Source organism: Sebastes fasciatus, chromosome 3 (genome assembly GCF_043250625.1).
Source record: "Sebastes fasciatus isolate fSebFas1 chromosome 3, fSebFas1.pri, whole genome shotgun sequence".
In the NCBI taxonomy this organism is placed as follows: Eukaryota; Metazoa; Chordata; class Actinopteri; order Perciformes; family Sebastidae; genus Sebastes; species Sebastes fasciatus.
In genome coordinates this window covers 42,889,053-42,913,434 of record NC_133797.1, presented here as the reverse complement: position 1 = coordinate 42,913,434, position 24,382 = coordinate 42,889,053, and the positions used below count along the sequence as shown (strand labels likewise).

At 44.4% G+C, this 24,382-nt stretch overlaps 3 protein-coding genes and 2 long non-coding RNA genes across 6 annotated transcripts in view; 4 read left to right on the top strand and 1 right to left on the bottom strand.

Moving 5' to 3' along the window:
* The window catches only part of col9a1a (collagen, type IX, alpha 1a), a 39,923-nt gene extending 38,534 nt beyond the window's left edge, over positions 1-1,389 (top strand). Inside the window, exon 32 of the mRNA XM_074631244.1 lies at positions 402-1,389. Within this exon, the coding sequence (XP_074487345.1) occupies positions 402-607 (206 nt within the window). The 3' untranslated portion in view covers positions 608-1,389. The remainder of the gene's footprint in view (positions 1-401) is intronic.
* Positions 1,390-2,917: 1,528 nt separating this feature from the next.
* Positions 2,918-14,876, bottom strand: ptp4a1 (protein tyrosine phosphatase 4A1). Its single transcript, XM_074631318.1, has 5 exons — positions 14,692-14,876; positions 14,312-14,404; positions 9,425-9,555; positions 8,827-8,901; positions 2,918-4,030 (listed from the first exon to the last, which is right to left on the bottom strand). Exons 1-5 carry the CDS (start codon positions 14,794-14,796, stop codon positions 3,913-3,915), a joined length of 522 nt encoding a protein of 173 aa, XP_074487419.1. The 5' UTR covers positions 14,797-14,876; the 3' UTR covers positions 2,918-3,912.
* LOC141765248 (uncharacterized) lies at positions 9,756-10,902 on the top strand. Its single transcript, XR_012593418.1, has 3 exons — positions 9,756-10,127; positions 10,308-10,343; positions 10,754-10,902. It is a non-coding gene; the product is annotated as an uncharacterized LOC141765248 (long non-coding RNA).
* Positions 14,877-15,940: 1,064 nt separating the features above from the next.
* Positions 15,941-16,619, top strand: LOC141765249 (uncharacterized). Its single transcript, XR_012593419.1, has 3 exons — positions 15,941-16,409; positions 16,481-16,502; positions 16,541-16,619. It is a non-coding gene; the product is annotated as an uncharacterized LOC141765249 (long non-coding RNA).
* Positions 16,620-22,980: 6,361 nt separating this feature from the next.
* Positions 22,981-24,382, top strand: part of lgsn (lengsin, lens protein with glutamine synthetase domain) — a 43,598-nt gene continuing 42,196 nt past the window's right edge. Inside the window, exon 1 of one of the 2 annotated variants that reach the window (XM_074631241.1) lies at positions 22,981-23,116. The gene's annotated coding sequence lies outside the window, so the exon portion shown is untranslated. Of the gene's footprint in view, positions 23,125-24,382 lie in introns of both variants that reach the window. The other variant, XM_074631240.1, reaches the window with a different exon arrangement.

The following is a 24,382-nucleotide window of genomic DNA, read 5'->3' as shown; positions in this document are numbered from 1 at the left end:
TAGTAGCTAAAAGAGTATGTGAGATGTTTTAGTATATCTGAAACCTCAGTATGGAACCAATAGTATAGTACAGTATGCAACGCTGGACACTACGGTGGCATAAATATCCCACAATGCAATGCGGTAGGGACGACAACGTTCATAATAGATGCTGACGGACGGCTCTGTAACATCAATAACGCTTCAATTCAACTATAAGTATCAGATTTCCCTTTGTTAGGCGTTAATATATATTTAGAATTAATTCAGACTTTGATTCTCACAAACCGTTGTTTTGGTCACATGATGTCGGTTACCGTGGTTACACGTCTCTCCAACCGGCGAGGAGGCTCTCAGATCCTTACGACTCGCCTGCATGACCTCCTAACTTATTGATTCTTTTCTTTGTACTCCTCTCTCAGGTGAACACGGGCGCCCGGCGTACGGTAAAGACGGTCGTGAGGGAGAGCGAGGACCCCGCGGTGTCCCCGGTGCTCTGGGCGTTCCCGGGCCCCCCGGTCCCGCCGGCATGAACGGTTACTGCGAGTCGTCGCAGTGCGTCCTGCCCATGGTGGCGTCGCCGGTGTCTGCTAAAGACTCCAGCATGAAGGGCCCCAGCGACATGTGAAGAGACTGGAGGAGAAACCACAGCTCCATGGAACATCTGTCCATGTTTGTCTTTGTCTTTAATTTGGTGAGCTCATCTGTAACGTGATTTAGTTCTCTTGAAGCCATCTCAACATGAAGGTGGACCCCGAACAGCTTCTGAAACTCCGTCACAGAGAAAGTTTCATGTTACCTCACGCTTCGTTACGTTATGCTTCGTTATGTTACGTTACGTTACGCTTCGTTACGGTTCGTTACACTACATTACGCTACGTTCCGTTCCGTTACGCTTCGTTACATCACGCTTCGTCACGCTACGTCACGTTACGTCGCGCCACGTCACGCTACGTTACGCTACGTTATGCTTCGTTACGCTTCGTTACGCTTCGTTACGCTACGTTACGCTACGTTACGCTACGTTGCGTTACGTTGCGTTACGTTACGCTACGCCACCGTCTCTGTACTGTAAAACTAGAGAAGAAGAAGAAGAAGCCCCGGTTGTATCCGAGCAACGAGACGAGTCTGAACTGTATGTTTTTCTGTAAATGTGTCAATGCTCAAAGTCTCCAGCTGGACGACGACATTTAGTTTGTTGATTATCCACTTTAACCCCCCCGCCCTCCCCCCCGCTGTGCCTCTTCCTCTCCACGTTCGATGATGAGTTCTCCGTCATGACAACTTGTTTCTGTGATCGGAGGGCGGCGATGTGTGAAGACCTTTATATGACTTCTTATTTATTCTATCAAGGTTCAAGGTGACATCTCTGAGTTGTACAAAGGAGGAAATAAAGACATTTTGATAACCTCTTGATGTTTTCTATGGACGAGTTTACGGCCAAAAACCACCACGACTGCACTTAAAGAAACTAGAAGTGAACTCCGAGGATCGACCGAACCGGACGACGTGTGAGGAGAGAACATCGAGTCCTCTTTAAGAGCCAGTGAGATTATATATATATATTATATGTTTCCACTGAAGCCGTCTTTAAATCCATTCAAGTATTAAATATTCCTTTTGAATTCTTATCCAACATATTTGTTTATGGTGTAATAATTTAATACAACAGAAATTAGATTATATTTGATTCTCTCAGAGGATAAATTGTCATATTCTGCTTCTCTTAATTGGATTTAATTGGATTCTTCCAAAATGTAGAAAAGAAAGAAAGTTAATGTAATAAATAATGAAACACATTTAAACCTGAAACCAACGCGCTGCTTTTAAAAGCTCAGTGTCTATTTCATCATTTACAACTTTCCTTCTGATTATCTCACTGAATGTTGTTAAATTCTATTTGATCACAGAACTTTTACAGTTTTTCAACAGCATTAATAGTTTTAATTGATTAATGTCTAAATGGTTTCAGTCAGAGGTGAAAGATGAAGTCTTTACACACCACAGCGTTCACAGCTCCTTCTCTTTAAAACTAACCATTACTTTCATTATCAATTCATCTGCATATTATATTCTAGATCAATCGAGTAATCGTCCGATTAAATGTCAGAAAATAGTGAAAAATGTCCGTCAAATAAAGATATTCAGTTTAATATGTTTTTTTAAAAAGCAGGAAATCTCCATATTAGAGGCTGAAAACAGCATCTTCTGACTGTTTTGGATGAGAAATGACTTTAAGGATTAATCGATTATCTAAATAGTTGGTGATTGTTTTTCTGTGGATGGACCGATCGCTGCAGCTCCGCCTGAAACCTGACAAGTGTTTTAAATCAGATTCAGTCGATCGTCTCGTCAGCTCAGTTCAGGTGAAGCTGCTGCAGACTTCGTCACCACAAAGGTTGAAATCATACGCAAGGATGTTAAAAAAAGAAGACGAAGGAAAACAAGAAGACGAAGAAGAAAAAGATGACAATGACGACGACGACAAAAAAAGAAGACGACCACGACGAAGAAGACGACGACGGAGAAGACGAAGACAAAGATGGAAATGACGACGACAAAAAAAAAGTATCTCAAACCACTTCCATGTTTTGCTCCGTCTCGTTTGTAAATGTAAATATCACTTTTTTAAAAATCTATAAATATTTAGGAAGTCATTTGACAACTTGTTAAACTCAATCAGCCGTTCAGACTGATGTTGGTTTCTGTTGTTAAATATAAATAATACTTTCTATTAGTTCTGTTTGTTCGTTGTTTTCTCTACACGTTGGATTCAATATCATTTTAATAAATGCGATTTGATTTTGAGATGCCGTTGAAAGACCTCGAAAACATTTTCTTTTGTCCAACGAGTGAAGAAGTAACTTCCATTCAGACACAAACAACCATGATGATAATAATGATTAATAACCATTAAGAATAAAAACCATTAACTCAGTTGTTTTTTTCAGTGTATCATTTAATGTTCTCTCACAAGTTGGTGAACAGGTACAACTTTGTCGCTCACGGTACTAAATCACACATCCATTGATAGTATAAATAGCCAACCTAATAATAATAATAATACACATTTTCAAATACATAAAATCCTCAAGTATCCAAGTCTTTAAGTTACGGACATCAAATAAAAAGGCGTACAAAATATCGCAGACGTTGGAAGTCCAGTTTGAAGCAAAAAATAAAAATAAAAACTAATAATAATAATCACATTTTGGACGTGGCAGTTAATAATCAGTAATAATCAGTTAATAATCCGTAAACAGAAGGCTCCATAGAGGAAAGAAAAACGCTCCTAGACTTTCAATGGACAAATATTGCAACAGTTAATAAGCATTTTATATTAAAAAAGAGTGAAGTGAGTGTCGGACTTCCTGCACGAGACAAAGGCAACCGTTGCTTTGAGTTGTTGTTGTTGATCAACCTGTGGGGGGGGGGTCCCGCCTCCATTGCCTTCGTTCCTCTCTGATTGTAAGGCATTAATGGATGAACCATCTGATCTGAAGGAAGGCATACCTCTCTCTCTTTCTAGTCCCTCAAGAACACGGATATTTAACGGGGAATTTCATTTACTGATTTTTGTTTTTATCTCGGGTGACATAAAACTCAGCGGCCAATCAGATCTCTCTCTGGGCTGCAGAAACACAACGAATCCAACATGTTACATTGATACACGACTCAGCGCTGCTGCCCCTCCGAACGGGGGTTATATCGGCCACATGAAGAGAAAACACGCAGGTTCGGGTTACACTTTGCTTTTTTGACACTTGATGGTGAACCCGGAGGAGGGGGGGGGCAGTTTGAATAACCGCAGCATGGTTTCATTAAAGTAAAATACTGGAACACAATGACGAAGAAAAGAAGCCTGCCAGGTAAGAGAAGCTAGCCAGGTTGAAGTGAACGGTCGTGGCTCAAGGTCGGGCTCAAGGTCAGGCTCTACTGGATGCAGCAGTTATTGCGATGGCCGTTGGAATCTTTGAAGCGCAGGCGCATCTTTGGACGATATTTCTCCAGGTAGAACAGCTGCTTGCTGTTGAACGCTCCTCGACGTTTCCTGGAAAACAGAGAAAGAAACAACGATTCAGACGACTCACAGCTTACCCCCCCAAACACACAGGCAACATCCAGACAACCATCCAATCACAGACCAGCAACATCCAGACAACCATCCAATCACAGACCAGCAACATCCAGACAACCATCCAATCACAGACCAGCAACATCCAGACAACCATCCAATCACAGACCAGCAACATCCAGACAACCATCCAATCACAGACCAGCAACATCCAGACAACCATCCAATCACAGACCAGCAACATCCAGACAACCATCCAATCACAGACCAGCAACATCCAGACAACCATCCAATCACAGACCAGCAACATCCAGACAACCATCCAATCACAGACCAGCAACATCCAGACAACCATCCAATCACAGACCAGCAACATCCAGACAACCATCCAATCACAGACCAGCAACATCCAGACAACCATCCAATCACAGACCAGGCAACATCCAGACAACCATCCAATCACAGACCAGCAACATCCACACAACCATCCAATCACAGACCAGCAACATCCAGACAACCATCCAATCACAGACCAGCAACATCCAGACAACCATCCAATCACAGACCAGGCAACATCCAGACAACCATCCAATCACAGACCAGCAACATCCACACAACCATCCAATCACAGACCAGCAACATCCAGACAACCATCCAATCACAGACCAGCAACATCCAGACAACCATCCAATCACAGACCAGCAACATCCAGACAACCATCCAATCACAGACCAGCAACATCCAGACAACCATCCAATCACAGACCAGCAACATCCACACAACCATCCAATCACAGACCAGGCAACATCCAGACAACCATCCAATCACAGACTAGCAACATCCAGACAACCATCCAATCACAGACCAGCAACATCCAGACAACCATCCAATCACAGACCAGGCAACATCCAGACAACCATCCAATCACAGACCAGCAACATCCACACAACCATCCAATCACAGACCAGGCAACATCCAGACAACCATCCAATCACAGACTAGCAACATCCAGACAACCATCCAATCACAGACCAGCAACATCCAGACAACCATCCAATCACAGACCAGCAACATCCAGACAACCATCCAATCACAGACCAGCAACATCCAGACAACCATCCAATCACAGACCAGGCAACATCCAGACAACCATCCAATCACAGACCAGCAACATCCACACAACCATCCAATCACAGACCAGCAACATCCAGACAACCATCCAATCACAGACCAGCAACATCCAGACAACCATCCAATCACAGACCAGCAACATCCAGACAACCATCCAATCACAGACCAGCAACATCCAGACAACCATCCAATCACAGACCAGCAACATCCAGACAACCATCCAATCACTTGGTGATGTATTTGAATCGTTCCAGTGTGCCGGGCTGGTTGGTAACACATTGTGCCGGGCTGGTTGGTAACACAGTGTGCCGGGCTGGTTGGTAACACATTGTGCCGGGCTGGTTGGTAACACAGTGTGCCGGGCTGGTTGGTAACACATTGTGCCGGGCTGGTTGGTAAAACATTGTGCCGGGCTGGTTGGTAACACATTGTGCCGGGCTGGTTGGTAAAACATTGTGCCGGGCTGGTTGGTAACACAGTGTGCCGGGCTGGTTGGTAACACAGTGTGCCGGGCTGGTTGGTAACACATTGTGCCGGGCTGGTTGGTAACACATTGTGCCGGGCTTGTTTGTAACACAGTGTGCCGGGCTGGTTGGTAACACAGTGTGCCGGGCTGGTTGGTAACACATTGTGCCGGGCTGGTTGGTAGCACATTGTGCCGGGCTTGTTGGTAACACAGTGTGCCGGGCTGGTTGGAAACACATTGTGCCGGGCTGGTTGGTAACACAGTGTGCCGGGCTGGTTGGAAACACATTGTGCCGGGCTTGTTGGTAACACATTGTGCCGGGCTGGTTGGTAACACAGTGTGCCGGGCTGGTTGGTAACACAGTGTGCCGGGCTGGTTGGTAACACATTGTGCCTGGCTGGTTGGTAACACATTGTGCCGGGCTGGTTGGTAACACATTGTGCCGGGCTGGTTGGTAACACAGTGTGCCGGGCTGGTTGGTAACACAATGTGCCGGGCTGGTTGGTAACACAGTGTGCCGGGCTGGTTGGTAACACATTGTGCCGGGCTGGTTGGTAACACATTGTGCCGGGCTGGTTAGTAACACAGTGTGCCGGGCTGGTTGGTAACACAGTGTGCCGGGCTGGTTGGTAACACATTGTGCCGGGCTGGTTGGTAACACATTGTGCCGGGCTGGTTGGTAAAACATTGTGCCGGGCTGGTTGGTAACACATTGTGCCGGGCTGGTTGGTAAAACATTGTGCCGGGCTGGTTGGTAACACATTGTGCCGGGCTGGTTGGTAACACAGTGTGCCGGGCTGGTTGGTAACACAGTGTGCCGGGCTGGTTGGTAACACAGTGTGCCGGGCTGGTTGGTAACACAGTGTGCCGGGCTGGTTGGTAACAAATTGTGCCGGGCTGATTGGTAACACAGTGTGCCGGGCTTGTTTGTAACACAGTGTGCCGGGCTGGTTGGTAACACAGTGTGCCGGGCTGGTTGGTAACACATTGTGCCGGGCTGGTTGGTAACACATTGTGCCGGGCTGGTTGGTAACACATTGTGCCGGGCTTGTTGGTAACACAGTGTGCCGGGCTGGTTGGAAACACATTGTGCCGGGCTGGTTGGTAACACAGTGTGCCGGGCTGGTTGGAAACACATTGTGCCGAGCTTGTTGGTAACACAGTGTGCCGGGCTGGTTGGTAACACAGTGTGCCGGGCTGGTTGGTAACACAGTGTGCCGGGCTGGTTGGTAACACAGTGTGCCGGGCTGGTTGGTAACACATTGTGCCGGGCTGGTTGGTAACACAGTGTGCCGGGCTGGTTGGTAACACAGTGTGCCGGGGTGGTTGGTAACACAGTGTGCCGGGCTGGTTGGTAACACAGTGGGCCGGGCTGGTTGGTAACACAGTGTGCCGGGCTGGTTGGTAACACAGTGTGCCGGGCTGGTTGGTAACACATTGTGCCGGGCTGGTTGGTAACACAGTGTGCCGGGCTGGTTGGTAACACAGTGTGCCGGGCTGGTTGGTAACACAGTGTGCCGGGCTGGTTGGTAACACAGTGTGCCGGGCTGGAACATCGTCGTGTCGTGACACACTAACACATTGTGCCGGGGGGGGCTGGGGGGGGGGGGGGGGGTGCCGGGCTGGTTGGTAACACAGTGTGCCGGGCTGGTTGGTAACACAGTGTGCCGGGCTGGTTGGTAACACATTGTGCCGGGCTGGTTGGAAACACATTGTTCCAGAATGCAGATTTATTTCTGCTTTACATGATTTTCCAGAATATTTATTATATCAAGATATATAATACCAAATGAGATACGTTGTGACAAAAGATTAAACATTAAATGTCCAAATGTTGCATTTTCAACATTATTCTTGTAGCTTTCTATGATTTCAACATGCGGGACCTAAACATATGTCGAGCTGTGACGGACTTTAAAATCCCTCTGGTGTCCTCGTCCGATCCGTCTCAGCTACTGAACGTCAGGACTCCTCCCGGCAGAGGAGCAGAGAGATCTCTCAGCTCTGGTTCATCACAGATACACTGGTATGTGTTCATATGGTGCCTGTTTGAGGGCGTGTGTGGTTTCCATTACATGGTTTGTCCACCAGAGAGCAGCGACAGCTCAGGACACATCCTGCTCACAATCACCAGATACCACTTCATCTGAGGAAGCTTTACCAACTGTCTCTATGTTTATTATTAACGGTGTCATGATTCTCCAAATCCACCGTTCATTCTCTATTCTAAAGTCACCATTTCATTCCATTTCTGATCTAAACACGCCATTGTTAGACCAGACCAGAGGTCAGAGGTCAGCAGCCTGCGTCTCTTCAGCACCTCTCCAGAGGCTCTCTGTAGAGTTATCAACGTGGAAATGAAGAACTGTTCTTTATTTACATTTTCATGTTTATTGATCATTGTTGTAGGTCTATGGTACGACGGTACGACGGTACGGCGGAGTATTAGGACCACACTGAGGGAAAATAAATAAACCTGAGATTAAGAGAATAAAGTCAGAATATTATAAAGTAGTCATTTTAACTGTTTTCTTTTTATTCTCGTAATATTCTGACTTTATTGTGTAAATCTCAGATGTGTTTTCCCTCAATGTGGCCCTAATACTCCGTAGTACATTGTCTCTTTGGCCCTCACTGCATTAGACTTATTACTGCAACCCAGGTAAACGGCTCCAGGGGTCTGCGGCGATGTCGGCAACCCACCCGACCCGTCTTGAAACATGGACCAAGGAGTCTAACGTGTGAGTCAGAGGGTGACAGCTAAACCCTGTGGGGCAATGAAAGTGAGGGCCGCCGTGCGCCGGCTGAGGTGGGATCCCGGCCCAGCGGGGCCGGGCGCACCACCGGCCCGTCTGGAGGACCCGAAAGATGGTGACGAGAGGTTAATGTCACGCTGCTGTAAAGTGGTATCGGAGCCGTTTAGCGAGTACGAGTACATGAGCTCAGTATCGGGAACGAGACGTACATACAAACGTACAACCAGAAAACGTTCTGGCTGTCGCCGGCGCCGTGACATAATAACAAATAAATACTAAAAGAGTATTTGCAGGTTATTAATGAATCCTCTAAAGTCCAGTTTGTCTGAGGCTCTGAGATCAGAACCAGGAGGTGATGATCAACTGGCTGCATCAGAACCAAACACAACCTGGAGGAAAGTCTTCATGGTCTCACTTACTGTCTGATGAACTGGACCGCATCTTCATATTTCATCCCACATTCAATCAAGGCCAGCGCGACCAGAACCGGAGCTCTGCAGGAGGACAGAAGGAACCACGTCACGTCAGGGTTATCATCACTGTTCTGTTCTTTCAGAACTACTCTGCTGGATTCATCTGTTATTATATATATATATATATATATATATATATATATATATATATATATATATATATATATATACACACTCACTCACTCACTCACTCACTCACTCACTCACTCACTCACACACTCACTCACTCACTCACTCACTCACTCACTCACTCACACAGTGATGATGTCATGTATACAGCTCAAAGAGCATCCAGCCTGCTGCTGCTCTGCTTCACTTTCTGGGGGTTTGTCTTTAAACCACAGCAGAGGACATATACGTCTTATTTGATTATTACTAATTCAGATCAACTCAATGAGACATCAGTGAATAAAACCATGTACCATTATCCTGCTGATCTTCACCATCTGACTGACATGTTTCAAAGTAATGGCCTCTAATAACTCTGATCCCACATGATGATGATGATGATGATGATGAAGAGGTTAATAGTTTAATCTCTCACCTCCCCAGGCCCGCCACACAGTGGACCGCCACGCAGCAGCCGGGCTCCTCCCTGAACTTCAGCTTCAGCAGGTTCAGCCAATCGTCCACGATCTGGTTGGAGGGAGGAGCGCCGTCGTCAAACGGCCAATCCTGCGAGAGAAGAAGAGGAGGAGGAGGAAATTACGTCATCGGAAACCAAAACAAAAGAAGTGTGAGGCCTGAAGCGCTGCAGGGGAACCACCATGTTGCTGCAGGGGAACCACCATGTTGTTGTAGGGGAACCACCATGTTGTTGTAGGGGAACCACCATGTTGTTGTAGGGGAACCACCATGTTGTTGTAGGAGAACCACCATGTTGCTGCAGGGGAACCACCATGTTGCTGCAGGGGAACCACCATGTTGTTGTAGGGGAACCACCATGTTGCTGCAGGGGAACCACCATGTTGTTGTAGGGGAACCACCATGTTGTTCTAGGGGGAGGGGTGGTCGGGGGGCACATCTCTGGTAACCAGCAGGTTTAAACTGGTGACATCTCTGGTAACCAGCAGGTTTAAACTGGTGAGCACATCTCTGGTAACCAGCAGGTTTAAACTGGTGAGCACCTCTCTGGTAACCAGCAGGTTTAAACTGGTGACATCTCTGGTAACCAGCAGGTTTAAACTGGTGAGCACATCTCTGGTAACCAGCAGGTTTAAACTGGTGACATCTCTGGTAACCAGCAGGTTTAAACTGGTGAGCACCTCTCTGGTAACCAGTAGGTTTAAACTGGTGAGCACCTCTCTGGTAACCAGCAGGTTTAAACTGGTGAGCACCTCTCTGGTAACCAGTAGGTTTAAACTGGTGAGCACCTCTCTGGTAACCAGCAGGTTTAAACTGGTGAGCACCTCTCTGGTAACCAGCAGGTTTAAACTGGTGAACACCTCTCTGGTAACCAGCAGGTTTAAACTGGTGAGCACCTCTCTGGTAACCAGCAGGTTTAAACTGGTGAACACCTCTCTGGTAACCAGCAGGTTTAAACTGGTGAGCACCTCTCTGGTAACCAGCAGGTTTAAACTGGTGAGCACCTCTCTGGTAACCAGCAGGTTTAAACTGGTGACATCTCTGGTAACCAGCAGGTTTAAACTGGTGACATCTCTGGTAACCAGCAGGTTTAAACTGGTGAGCACCTCTCTGGTAACCAGCAGGTTTAAACTGGTGACATCTCTGGTAACCAGTAGGTTTAAACTGGTGAGCACATCTCTGGTAACCAGCAGGTTTAAACTGGTGAGCACCTCTCTGGTAACCAGCAGGTTTAAACTGGTGACATCTCTGGTAACCAGTAGGTTTAAACTGGTCTGGTAACCAGCAGGTTTAAACTGGTGACATCTCTGGTAACCAGCAGGTTTAAACTGGTGAACACATCTCTGGTAACCAGCAGGTTTAAACTGGTGAACACATCTCTGGTAACCAGCAGGTTTAAACTGGTGAGCACCTCTCTGGTAACCAGCAGGTTTAAACTGGTGACATCTCTGGTAACCAGTAGGTTTAAACTGGTCTGGTAACCAGCAGGTTTAAACTGGTGAACACATCTCTGGTAACCAGCAGGTTTAAACTGGTGACATCTCTGGTAACCAGCAGGTTTAAACTGGTGACATCTCTGGTAACCAGCAGGTTTAAACTGGTGAGCACCTCTCTGGTAACCAGCAGGTTTAAACTGGTGAGCACCTCTCTGGTAACCAGCAGGTTTAAACTGGTGAGCACCTCTCTGGTAACCAGCAGGTTTAAACTGGTGAGCACCTCTCTGGTAACCAGCAGGTTTAAACTGGTGACATCTCTGGTAACCAGCAGGTTTAAACTGGTGAGCACCTCTCTGGTAACCAGCAGGTTTAAACTGGTGACATCTCTGGTAACCAGCAGGTTTAAACTGGTGAACACATCTCTGGTAACCAGCAGGTTTAAACTGGTGAACACATCTCTGGTAACCAGCAGGTTTAAACTGGTGAGCACCTCTCTGGTAACCAGCAGGTTTAAACTGGTGACATCTCTGGTAACCAGTAGGTTTAAACTGGTCTGGTAACCAGCAGGTTTAAACTGGTGAACACATCTCTGGTAACCAGCAGGTTTAAACTGGTGACATCTCTGGTAACCAGCAGGTTTAAACTGGTGACATCTCTGGTAACCAGCAGGTTTAAACTGGTGAACACATCTCTGGTAACCAGCAGGTTTAAACTGGTGAGCACCTCTCTGGTAACCAGCAGGTTTAAACTGGTGAGCACCTCTCTGGTAACCAGCAGGTTTAAACTGGTGAGCACCTCTCTGGTAACCAGCAGGTTTAAACTGGTGACATCTCTGGTAACCAGCAGGTTTAAACTGGTGAACACATCTCTGGTAACCAGCAGGTTTAAACTGGTGACATCTCTGGTAACCAGCAGGTTTAAACTGGTGAGCACCTCTCTGGTAACCAGCAGGTTTAAACTGGTGCTTTAGTGTGACTCTTTGTGGCTCCAGACTAACTGGTCACATTGGTTGCACTGGTGCGACTAACGTTTTCATTTTGGTGTATCAGCACATAATGTAGGTGCACCCAAAAGTTTTCACGTCGCCTTTTGCCGCCACAATAATCCATTTTCAGCGTTTTGTCATTTCCCACGGGGCCTACTGTAGGGACGTCACCACACCACAACATTTAGTAGTCCGTACCAACACCAGTGAAATTCCACGATTCACCATACCAATCCAACACCAATCCAACAACAATCCTACACCAATCCAACACCACGGTAAAAAATAAAGGTAAAACCATAAATGTCATGTTCTTCAACATCTACTCCTTTATTACCGTGGTCATACTGGTTAGAGTTAGGAAGTTAAACAGCTCATAAAGCTCTCTAATATCGATTTTATATTACTGTGAAAACATCTCCATCAAACTAGTGACGTCACCAGAACCGATACTTCGGTACCAAGTCCATGCCCAAATTCTAAAGACGTGACGGTACTGTTTTTCTACAGTACCGACGGTACCGACCGATGCCTGTAATGATCATTAGTAGGGATGTGACGTGAGGAAATGTTCCCACCGGTTAATAAACTTGTGAAAACACCGGTGTTACCGATCACACCGGACATGTTACAAGAAGAGATGACGGTCAACATGATCTGTACCGTCGGGTGGCGGTGTGTCTGGCCTCTCCGGCAGAGCTTTTGCGGCGGGGCTCTACCTGGCGCTGCTGCTCCGTGCACACAGGCTGTGACGGCTTCATCCGCCTCGCGGCGATTACCTCATTAACGTTATGGCTCCCTTATAGTGTTGAGATTAAAACTAACTCACAGTTACCACTCATTTCTATCTGCTCCACTTTCTAGTTCATCTTTAAACAGGAAGAAGGTCTTTATGTGGATAGAAAGCACTGATCTGAAACAGGAAACAGCATGCAGACTGATCAGCCGTATTGATTCATCCCTAATGTTGAATGAACATTAAACCGTTAACCCCGTCCTCCCTGGGCTTGCTGGTTGTTTTTGAAGCCGTGTTTCTGGCATGGTAAAGTCTAAAAACTCACTAAATCTGAGGGAGGAGCAGAAGCTGTGAGCTCAACGTTAGGATCCGCAATTCTGCATTTTATTATTATGGAAACTTTGACATAACACTGTAGGAAACACGAGGATGAAACTGACCAAGGCGTGTTCAGGAAACTACATAGTCCAGAGCTGGGGGGGGGGGTTTGGTGTGAAGCACCGACGGCTCTAAAGAGGTTTGGTGTGAAGCACCGACGGCTCTAAAGAGGTTTGGTGTGAAGCACCGACGGCTCTAAAGAGGTTTGGTGTGAAGCACCGACGGCTCTAAAGAGGTTTGGTGTGAAGCACCGACGGCTCTGAAGAGGTTTAATGTGAAGCACCGACGGCTCTAAAGAGGTTTAATGTGAAGCACCGACGGCTCTAAAGAGGTTTAATGTGAAGCACCGACGGCTCTGAAGAGGTTTAATGTGAAGCACCGACGGCTCTAAAGAGGTTTAATGTGAAGCACCGACGGCTCTAAAGAGGTTTAATGTGAAGCACCGACGGCTCTGAAGAGGTTTAATGTGAAGCACCGACGGCTCTAAAGAGGTTTAATGTGAAGCACCGACGGCTCTGAAGAGGTTTAATGTGAAGCACCGACGGCTCTAAAGAGGTTTAATGTGAAGCACCGACGGCTCTAAAGAGGTTTGGTGTGAAGCACCGACGGCTCTAAAGAGGTTTGGTGTGAAGCACCGACGGCTCTAAAGAGGTTTGGTGTGAAGCACCGACGGCTCTAAAGAGGTTTAATGTGAAGCACCGACAGCTCTGAAGAGGTTTAATGTGAAGCACCGACAGCTCTGAAGAGGTTTAATGTGAAGCACCGACGGCTCTAAAGAGGTTTAATGTGAAGCACCGACAGCTCTGAAGAGGTTTGGTGTGAAGCACCGACGGCTCTGAAGAGGTTTGGTGTGAAGCACCGACGGCTCTGAAGAGGTTTGGTGTGAAGCACCGACGGCTCTGAAGAGGTTTGGTGTGAAGCACCGACGGCTCTGAAGAGGTTTGGTGTGAAGCACCGACAGCTCTGAAGAGGTTTGGTGTGAAGCACCGACGGCTCTGAAGAGGTTTGGTGTGAAGCACCGACAGCTCTGAAGAGGTTTGGTGTGAAGCACCGACGGCTCTGAAGAGGTTTGGTGTGAAGCACCGACGGCTCTGAAGAGGTTTGGTGTGAAGCACCGACGGCTCTGAAGAGGTTTGGTGTGAAGCACCGACAGCTCTGAAGAGGTTTGGTGTGAAGCACCGACGGCTCTGAAGAGGTTTGGTGTGAAGCACCGACAGCTCTGAAGAGGTTTGGTGTGAAGCACCGACGGCTCTAAAGAGGTTTGGTGTGAAGCACCGACAGTTCTACAGAGGTTTGTAGGATTGAACTCACCAGAACTTGTATTCCCTCTTTCACCACCAGAGTGGAGTCGTAGGTGGCCTCACAAACTCTCACCACGGTGGTGACTCCGTATTTCTTCAGCTCCTGTGAAGATGCATTTATTAGAAACCATCTGAACACAGTGGAAGAACACGATGATTTAAAGTCTTTCATTACAGTTTATCTTGTGAAACGTTACGTTGCTGCTGCGTCTAAAACAACAACAACAAACAGCTGTTTTATTATCTTCCATTATTCGAAATATGTCCCAGCACGTTATCTTTATTAATAAGGCGAACTTATCGTTCATTTGACGATTCTAAAACGTGTAAACTAAACTTCTAAGTGCCCCTTGACTATCTGCCTGAGCAACCAATGACAGTGAGGCTCACCTCGATGAACTTGTTCAGCGTGGCGTTGGTGGGATTGTGGGTAATGAGGAACCTCATGTTCTTGTAGGTGATCTCCACCGGGGCCGGTCTGTTCATACGAGCCATCGTGACGACGTTAAAAAACAAAAAGTCTTCCACGGAGTAAAAACACGAATGTAAACACTTAGTTAAAGTCGGAGGGAATGTCAAACCGAAACCAGCTTCTAGAAACACAGAGACACAAATCCTCCGCTCTTCTTCGAGGTCGGCCAAAGAAAGAAAAGAGAACGAAGGCTGCGACGGGCAAACGCGGAAATTTAGGGAGTCGGTGGCCGAAAAAAGGGACAATCAGAAAAGAAGTGAAAAGCCTCTCCTCTGGAATCAAAGAAAAGAAAAGGAGGAGAGAACCAGGCTGGGTCCACCTTGGTTCTGGCCAGGCGGAAGCCGACGAGGGCAGTGTTCAGCGGGTGGAGTTACCCCATCCGGGCTGACTTGTCGCTGGTTCTGGGAGGCGTCCCGGTCCTGCCAACGTTCCGGGGTCCCTCCTGTGGCTCGAGTGCGTCGGATCGATGGCGAGTTTGTCCGTTCACTCGTCTGCATAGGCAGCGTGCTGAGCCTGGCAGTAGTCCCCACTGCCCTTCAGAAACTCCATAAATGTGTGACCCAGAACACCACAGAACTGCTGCAGGACACAGGAGACAAGGAGACAAGGAGACAAGGAGACAAGGAGGACGGACAAGAGGCTTTAAAAACACTCATTTCAACATGGACACCCAACACGGACGCCTTCTGGTCCGGTTTTACCATTTCTAAACCAGATGTTTTAACACCAGAATGGATATATCTGCTTCATCTGAGTCTATGTGGAGGTAGAAGGAAGTTACCGCTCTTATTGTGGTAGTCTGAGTAACGTGACGTCATATCTTTTATTGGTAACATTATGGTATGGTGGCAACATTATGGTGGTAACGTTATGGTATGGTGGTAACGTTATGGTATGGTGGTAACGTTATGGTATGGGGGTAACGTTATGGTATGGAGGTAACGTTATGGTATGGTGGTAACGTTATGGTATGGGGGTAACGTTATGGTATGGGGGTAACGTTATGGTATGGAGGTAACGTTATGGTATGGTGGTAACGTTATGGTATGGGGGTAACGTTATGGTATGGTGGTAACGTTGTGGTATGGAGGTAACGTTATGGTGGTAACGTTATGGTATGGTGGTAATGTTGTGGTATGGAGGTAACGTTATGGTGGTAACGTTATGGTATGGAGGTAACGTTATGGTATGGGGGTAACGTTATGGTATGGGGGTAACGTTATGGTATGGTGGTAACGTTGTGGTATGGAGGTAACGTTATGGTGGTAACGTTATGGTATGGAGGTAACGTTATGGTATGGGGGTAACGTTATGGTATGGGGGTAACGTTATGGTATGGAGGTAACGTTATGGTATGGTGGTAACGTTATGGTATGGGGGTAACGTTATGGTATGGTGGTAACGTTGTGGTATGGAGGTAACGTTATGGTGGTAACGTTATGGTATGGTGGTAATGTTGTGGTATGGAGGTAACGTTATGGTATGGTGGTAACGTTATGGTATGGTGGTAACGTTATGGTATGGTGGTAAAGTTATGGTGGTAAAGTTATGGTGGTAACGTTATGGTATGGTGGTAACGTTATGGTATGGAGGTAACGTTATGGTATGGAGGTAACGTTATGGTGGTAACGTTATGGTATGGTGGTAATGTTGTGGTATGGAGGTAACGTTATGGTATGGTGGTAACGTTATGGTATGGTGGTAAAGTTATGGTGGTAAAGTTATGGTGGTAACGTTATGGTATGGTGGTAACGTTATGGTATGGAGGTAACGTTATGGTATGGTGGTAACGTTATCGTATGGAGGTAACGTTATGGTATGGCTGTAACGTTATGGTGGTAACGTTATGGTATGGTGGGTTATGGTATGGTGGTAGCGTTATGGTATGGTGGTAACGTTATGGTATGGAGGTAACGTTATGGTGGTAACGTTATGGTGGTAACGTTATGGTGGTAACGTTATGTATGGAGGTAACGTTATGGTGGTAACGTTATGGTGGTAACGTTATGGTGGCAACGTTATGGTGGTAACGTTATGGTATGGAGGTAACGTTATGGTGGTAACGTTATGGTGGTAACGTTGGTAACGTTAGAGGTGTTATAGAGAGAGAGATATAGAGTTCTAGATGTGATAGAGATGTTATAGAGAGAGATATAGAGATAGAGTTCTAGATGTGATAGAGATGTTATAGAGAGAGATATAGAGATAGAGTTCTAGATGTTAGAGGTGTTATGGAGAGAGAGAGATATAGATCTAGAGTTCTAGATGTTAGAGGTGTTATAGAGAGAGAGATATAGATCTAGAGTTCTAGATGTTAGAGGTGTTATAGAGAGAGATATAGATAGAGTTCTAGATGTGTTAGAGGTGTTATACAGAGAGATATAGATATAGAGTTCTAGATGTGTTAGAGGTGTTATAGAGAGAGATATAGATACAGAGTTCTAGATGTGATAGAGGTGTTACAGAGAGAGATATAGAGATACAGTTCTAGATGTTAGAGGTGATCTAAGAGGAGATAAAGGTGTTATAGAGAGAGATATAGATATAGAGTTCTAGATGTTAGAGGTGTTATGGAGAGAGAGAGAGAGATATAGATCTAGAGTTCTAGATGTTAGAGGTGTTATAGAAAGAGATATAGTTCTAGATGTGATAGAGGTGTTATAGAGAGATATAGATATAGAGTTCTAGATGTGATAGAGGTGTTATAGAGAGAGAGATATAGATATAGAGTTCTAGATGTGTTAGGTGTTATAGAGAGATATAGTTCTAGATGTGATAGAGGTGTTATAGAGAGAGATATAGAGTTCTAGATGTGATAGAGGTGTTAGAGATATATAGATATAGAGTTCTAGATGTGTTAGAGGTGTTATAGAGAGAGAGATATAGATCTAGAGTTCTAGATGTGTTAGAGGTGTTATAGAGAGAGAGATATAGATCTAGAGTTCTAGATGTGTTAGAGGTGTTATAGAGAGATATAGATATAGAGTTCTAGATGTGTTAGAGGTGTTATAGAGAGATATAGATCTAGAGTTCTAGATGTGTTAGAGGTGTTATAGAGAGAGAGAGATAGATCTAGAGTTCTAGATGCGTTAGAGGTGTTATAGAGAGAGATAGATCTAGAGTTCTAGATGCGTTAGAGGTGTTATAGAGAGAGAGATAGATCTAGAGTTCTAGATGTGTTAGAGGTGTTATAGAGAGAGATATAGATCTAGAGTTCTAGATGTGTTAGAGGTGTTATAGAGAGAGAGATATAGATCTAGAGTTCTAGATGTGTTAGAGGTGTTATAGAGAGAGAGAGATAGATCTAGAGTTCTAGATGCGTTAGAGGTGTTATAGAGAGATATAGATATAGAGTTCTAGATGTGTTAGAGGTGTTATAGAGAGAGATAGATATAGAGTTCTAGATGTGTTAGAGGTGTTATAGAGAGATATAGATCTAGAGTTCTAGATGCGTTAGAGGTGTTATAGAGAGATATAGATAGAGTTCTAGATGTGTTAGAGGTGTTATAGAGAGAGATATAGATCTAGAGTTCTAGATGTGTTAGAGGTGTTATAGAGAGAGAGAGATAGATCTAGAGTTCTAGATGCGTTAGAGGTGTTATAGAGAGATATAGATATAGAGTTCTAGATGTGTTAGAGGTGTTATAGAGAGAGAGATATAGATAGAGTTCTAGATGTGTTAGAGGTGTTATAGAGAGAGAGATATAGATATAGAGTTCTAGATGTGTTAGAGGTGTTATAGAGATATAGATCTAGAGTTCTAGATGCGTTAGAGGTGTTATAGAGAGATATAGATATAGAGTTCTAGATGTGTTAGAGGTGTTATAGAGAGAGAGATATAGATCTAGAGTTCTAGATGTGTTAGAGGTGTTATAGAGAGAGAGATAGATCTAGAGTTCTAGATGCGTTAGAGGTGTTATAGAGAGATATAGATATAGAGTTCTAGATGTGTTAGAGGTGTTATAGAGAGATATAGATATAGAGTTCTAGATGTGTTAGAGGTGTTATAGAGAGAGATATAGATATAGAGTTCTAGATGTGTTAGAGGTGTTATAGAGAGATATAGATCTAGAGTTCTAGATGCGTTAGAGGTGTTATAGAGAGAGAGAGATAGATCTAGAGTTCTAGATGCGTTAGAGGTGTTATAGAGAGATATAGATCTAGAGTTCTAGATGTGTTAGAGGTGTTACAGAGAGAGAGATAGATCTAGAGTTCTAGATGTGTTAGAGGTGTTATAGAGAGATATAGATCTAGAGTTCTAGATGTGTTAGAGGTGTTATAGAGAGAGAGATATAGATCTAGAGTTCTAGATGTGTTAGAGGTGTTATAGAGAGAGAGAGATAGATCTAGAGTTCTAGATGTGTTAGAGGTGTTATAGAGAGAGAGAGATAGATCTAGAGTTCTAGATGTGTTAGAGGTGTTATAGAGAGATATAGATCTAGAGTTCTAGATGTGTTAGAGGTGTTATAGAGAGAGAGATATAGATCTAGAGTTCTAGATGTGTTAGAGGTGTTATAGAGAGAGAGAGATAGATCTAGAGTTCTAGATGTGTTAGAGGTGTTATAGAGAGAGAGATAGATCTAGAGTTCTAGATGCGTTAGAGGTGTTATAGAGAGATATAGATCTAGAGTTCTAGATGTGTTAGAGGTGTTATAGAGAGAGAGATATAGATCTAGAGTTCTAGATGTGTTAGAGGTGTTATAGAGAGAGAGAGATAGATCTAGAGTTCTAGATGTGTTAGAGGTGTTATAGAGAGAGAGAGATAGATCTAGAGTTCTAGATGCGTTAGAGGTGTTATAGAGAGATATAGATCTAGAGTTCTAGATGTGTTAGAGGTGTTATAGAGAGAGAGAGATAGATCTAGAGTTCTAGATGTGTTAGAGGTGTTATAGAGAGATATAGATGTAGAGTTCTAGATGCGTTAGAGGTGTTATAGAGAGAGAGATATAGATATAGAGTTCTAGATGTGTTAGAGGTGTTATAGAGAGATATAGATCTAGAGTTCTAGATGCGTTAGAGGTGTTATAGAGAGATATAGATATAGAGTTCTAGATGTGTTAGAGGTGTTATAGAGAGAGAGATATAGATCTAGAGTTCTAGATGTGTTAGAGGTGTTATAGAGAGAGAGATAGATCTAGAGTTCTAGATGCGTTAGAGATGTTATAGAGAGATATAGATATAGAGTTCTAGATGTGTTAGAGGTGTTATAGAGAGATATAGATCTAGAGTTCTAGATGCGTTAGAGATGTTATAGAGAGATATAGATATAGAGTTCTAGATGCGTTAGAGGTGTTATAGAGAGAGAGATATAGATATAGAGTTCTAGATGTGTTAGAGGTGTTATAGAGAGATATAGATCTAGAGTTCTAGATGCGTTAGAGGTGTTATAGAGAGATATAGATATAGAGTTCTAGATGCGTTAGAGGTGTTATAGAGAGAGAGAGATAGATCTAGAGTTCTAGATGTGTTAGAGGTGTTATAGAGAGAGAGATAGATCTAGAGTTCTAGATGCGTTAGAGGTGTTATAGAGAGAGAGAGATAGATCTAGAGTTCTAGATGTGTTAGAGGTGTTATATAGAGAGAGAGATAGATCTAGAGTTCTAGATGTGTTAGAGGTGTTATAGAGAGAGAGAGATAGATATAGAGTTCTAGATGTGTTAGAGGTGTTATAGAGAGAGAGATAGATCTAGAGTTCTAGATGTGTTAGAGGTGTTATAGAGAGAGAGAGATAGATCTAGAGTTCTAGATGTGTTAGAGGTGTTATAGAGAGAGAGAGATAGATCTAGAGTTCTAGATGTGTTAGAGGTGTTATAGAGAGAGAGAGATAGATCTAGAGTTCTAGATGTGTTAGAGGTGTTATAGAGAGAGAGATAGATCTAGAGTTCTAGATGCGTTAGAGGTGTTATAGAGAGAGATAGATCTAGAGTTCTAGATGTGTTAGAGGTGTTATAGAGAGAGAGATAGATATAGAGTTCTAGATGTGTTAGAGGTGTTATAGAGAGAGAGAGATAGATCTAGAGTTCTAGATGTGTTAGAGGTGTTATAGAGAGAGAGATATAGATCTAGAGTTCTAGATGTGTTAGAGGTGTTATAGAGAGAGAGAGATAGATCTAGAGTTCTAGATGTGTTAGAGGTGTTATAGAGAGAGAGAGATAGATCTAGAGTTCTAGATGTGTTAGAGGTGTTATAGAGAGAGAGATATAGATCTAGAGTTCTAGATGTGTTAGAGGTGTTATAGAGAGAGAGAGATAGATCTAGAGTTCTAGATGTGTTAGAGGTGTTATAGAGAGAGAGATAGATCTAGAGTTCTAGATGCGTTAGAGGTGTTATAGAGAGATATAGATCTAGAGTTCTAGATGTGTTAGAGGTGTTATAGAGAGAGAGATATAGATCTAGAGTTCTAGATGTGTTAGAGGTGTTATAGAGAGAGAGAGATAGATCTAGAGTTCTAGATGTGTTAGAGGTGTTATAGAGAGAGAGAGATAGATCTAGAGTTCTAGATGCGTTAGAGGTGTTATAGAGAGATATAGATCTAGAGTTCTAGATGTGTTAGAGGTGTTATAGAGAGAGAGATAGATCTAGAGTTCTAGATGTGTTAGAGGTGTTATAGAGAGATATAGATATAGAGTTCTAGATGCGTTAGAGGTGTTATAGAGAGAGAGATAGATCTAGAGTTCTAGATGTGTTAGAGGTGTTATAGAGAGAGAGAGATAGATCTAGAGTTCTAGATGTGTTAGAGGTGTTATAGAGAGATATAGATAGAGTTCTAGATGCGTTAGAGGTGTTATAGAGAGAGAGAGATAGATATAGAGTTCTAGATGTGTTAGAGGTGTTATAGAGAGATATAGATATAGAGTTCTAGATGCGTTAGAGGTGTTATAGAGAGAGAGAGATAGATCTAGAGTTCTAGATGTGTTAGAGGTGTTATAGAGAGAGAGATAGATCTAGAGTTCTAGATGCGTTAGAGGTGTTATAGAGAGAGAGAGATAGATCTAGAGTTCTAGATGTGTTAGAGGTGTTATATAGAGAGAGAGATAGATCTAGAGTTCTAGATGTGTTAGAGGTGTTATAGAGAGAGAGAGATAGATATAGAGTTCTAGATGTGTTAGAGGTGTTATAGAGAGAGAGATAGATCTAGAGTTCTAGATGTGTTAGAGGTGTTATAGAGAGAGATATAGATCTAGAGTTCTAGATGTGTTAGAGGTGTTATAGAGAGAGAGAGATAGATCTAGAGTTCTAGATGTGTTAGAGGTGTTATAATATAGAACAGCAGGGGGTTGTTGTTGTTCTTTGTGTTGAACCGACTGACTCCATCACAACCCGGTAGAGGCCTTCAGACACCGGGAGGTGCTTCCCGGTGTCTGAAGGCCTATACCGGGTTGTGATGGAGTCAGTCGGTCTCCCGGTAGACCTTCCCGGTAGACCTCCCGGTAGACCTCCCGGTAGACCTTCCCGGTAGACCTCCCGGTAGACCTCCCGGTAGACCTTCCCGGTAGACCTCCCGGTAGACCTCCCGGTAGACCTTCCCGGTAGACCTCCCGGTAGACCTCCCGGTAGACCTCCCGGTGCTTCAGGTCTGGTGGATCATCAGAGGGGTGATGATCACAACATGACTTCATATGATTCAGTTATTCACCTCTACACCACATTAATACAACACAACCACCGGTAACAGCCGGTAACACCCGGGAACACCCGGGAACACCCGGTAACAGCCGGTAACAGCCGGTAACACCCGGGAACACCCGGTAACAGCCGGTAACAGCCGGTAACAGCCGGTAACACCCGGGAACACCCGGTAACAGCCGGTAACACCCGGTAAATCAGTGAATATCACCGCTACAGGGAGATTCACCGAGCAGGCCGTGAATCCACCGGGAAGGCCCTCCGGTAACACCCAGAGAACCAGCCCGGTAACATCCCGGTACCGGCCCGGTGATCAGTAACAACATGGCGGACACACAGAGAACACTAACACTACCGGAGGATCTACCGGAGGATCTACCGGAGGATCTACCGGAGGATCTACCGGAGGATGTGTCGGTTCTTACCGGGATGTGTTTACTCATTGAAGATTGTAGCTTGATCATACAGCCGGTCCTCAGAAAACGGTAGAGAGATGAATCGGTGCTCCACCATGCGGTCCGGTTCTGTCCGGTTCCGGTTCTGGTTCTGATCCTCCGAGCAGACACGAACACTCCTGATCCTACGAGCCGAGCCGAGCCGAAGACTGCCGAGCGGCTGCGACGACGTCACCACGACGTCACCACCGAGACAACACTTCCTCTCTCACCTTTCACAATAAAACTCACCTGTTGTTGCATCTGTAACCAGCGGTGGAAAGTAACGAAGTACATTTACTCCAGTAGTCTAATGCATGTTTACTTTACACTGCTGGAGCCAGTGGTATAAAGTAACTAAGTACATTTACTTTACACTGCTGGAGCCAGTGGTATAAAGTAACTAAGTACATTTACTTTACACTGCTGGAGCCAGTGGTATAAAGTAACTAAGTACATTTACTTTACACTGCTGGAGCCAGTGGTATAAAGTAACTAAGTACATTTACTTTACACTGCTGGGTCCAGTGGTATAAGGTAACGAAGTACATTTACTTTACACTGCTGGGTCCAGTGGTATAAGGTAACGAAGTACATTTACTTTACACTGCTGGGTCCAGTGGTATAAAGTAACTAAGTACATTTACTTTACACTGCTGGAGCCAGTGGTATAAAGTAACGAAGTACATTTACTTTACACTGCTGGAGCCAGTGGTATAAAGTAACGAAGTACATTTACTTTACACTGCTGGAGCCAGTGGTATAAAGTAACTAAGTACATTTACTTTACACTGCTGGAGCCAGTGGTATAAAGTAACTAAGTACATTTACTTTACACTGCTGGGTCCAGTGGTATAAAGTAACTAAGTACATTTACTTTACACTGCTGGGTCCAGTGGTATAAAGTAACGAAGTACATTTACTTTACACTGCTGGGTCCAGTGGTATAAAGTAACTAAGTACATTTACTTTACACTGCTGGGTCCAGTGGTATAAAGTAACTAAGTACATTTACTTTACACTGCTGGGTCCAGTGGTATAAAGTAACTAAGTACATTTACTTTACACTGCTGGAGCCAGTGGTATAAAGTAACTAAGTACATTTACTTTACACTGCTGGGTCCAGTGGTATAAAGTAACTAAGTACATTTACTTTACACTGCTGGGTCCAGTGGTATAAAGTAACTAAGTACATTTACTTTACACTGCTGGGTCCAGTGGTATAAAGTAACGAAGTACATTTACTTTACACTGCTGGGTCCAGTGGTATAAAGTAACTAAGTACATTTACTTTACACTGCTGGGTCCAGTGGTATAAAGTAACTAAGTACATTTACTTTACACTGCTGGGTCCAGTGGTATAAAGTAACGAAGTACATTTACTTTACACTGCTGGGTCCAGTGGTATAAAGTAACGAAGTACATTTACTTTACACTGCTGGGTCCAGTGGTATAAGGTAACGAAGTACATTTACTCCAGTAGTCTAATGCATATATTATATTCTATACGCTCTAATACAGTTTGGTCTCATGTGGGATTTCAGGATTT

What these genes read in the sequence shown, in the direction of transcription:
- ptp4a1 (XM_074631318.1), bottom strand. Translation starts at nt 14,796, where the DNA reads ATGGCTCGTATGAACAGACCGGCCCCGGTGGAGATCACCTACAAGAAC. An exon ending in AAGAGGGAATACAAGTTCTG is followed by an intron (nt 9,556 to 14,311) that starts GTGAGTTCAATC and finishes CTTCTCTCGCAG; the next exon opens with GATTGGCCGTTTGACGACGG. An exon ending in TGTGTGGCGGGCCTGGGGAG is followed by an intron (nt 8,902 to 9,424) that starts GTGAGAGATTAA and finishes GTCCTCCTGCAG; the next exon opens with AGCTCCGGTTCTGGTCGCGC.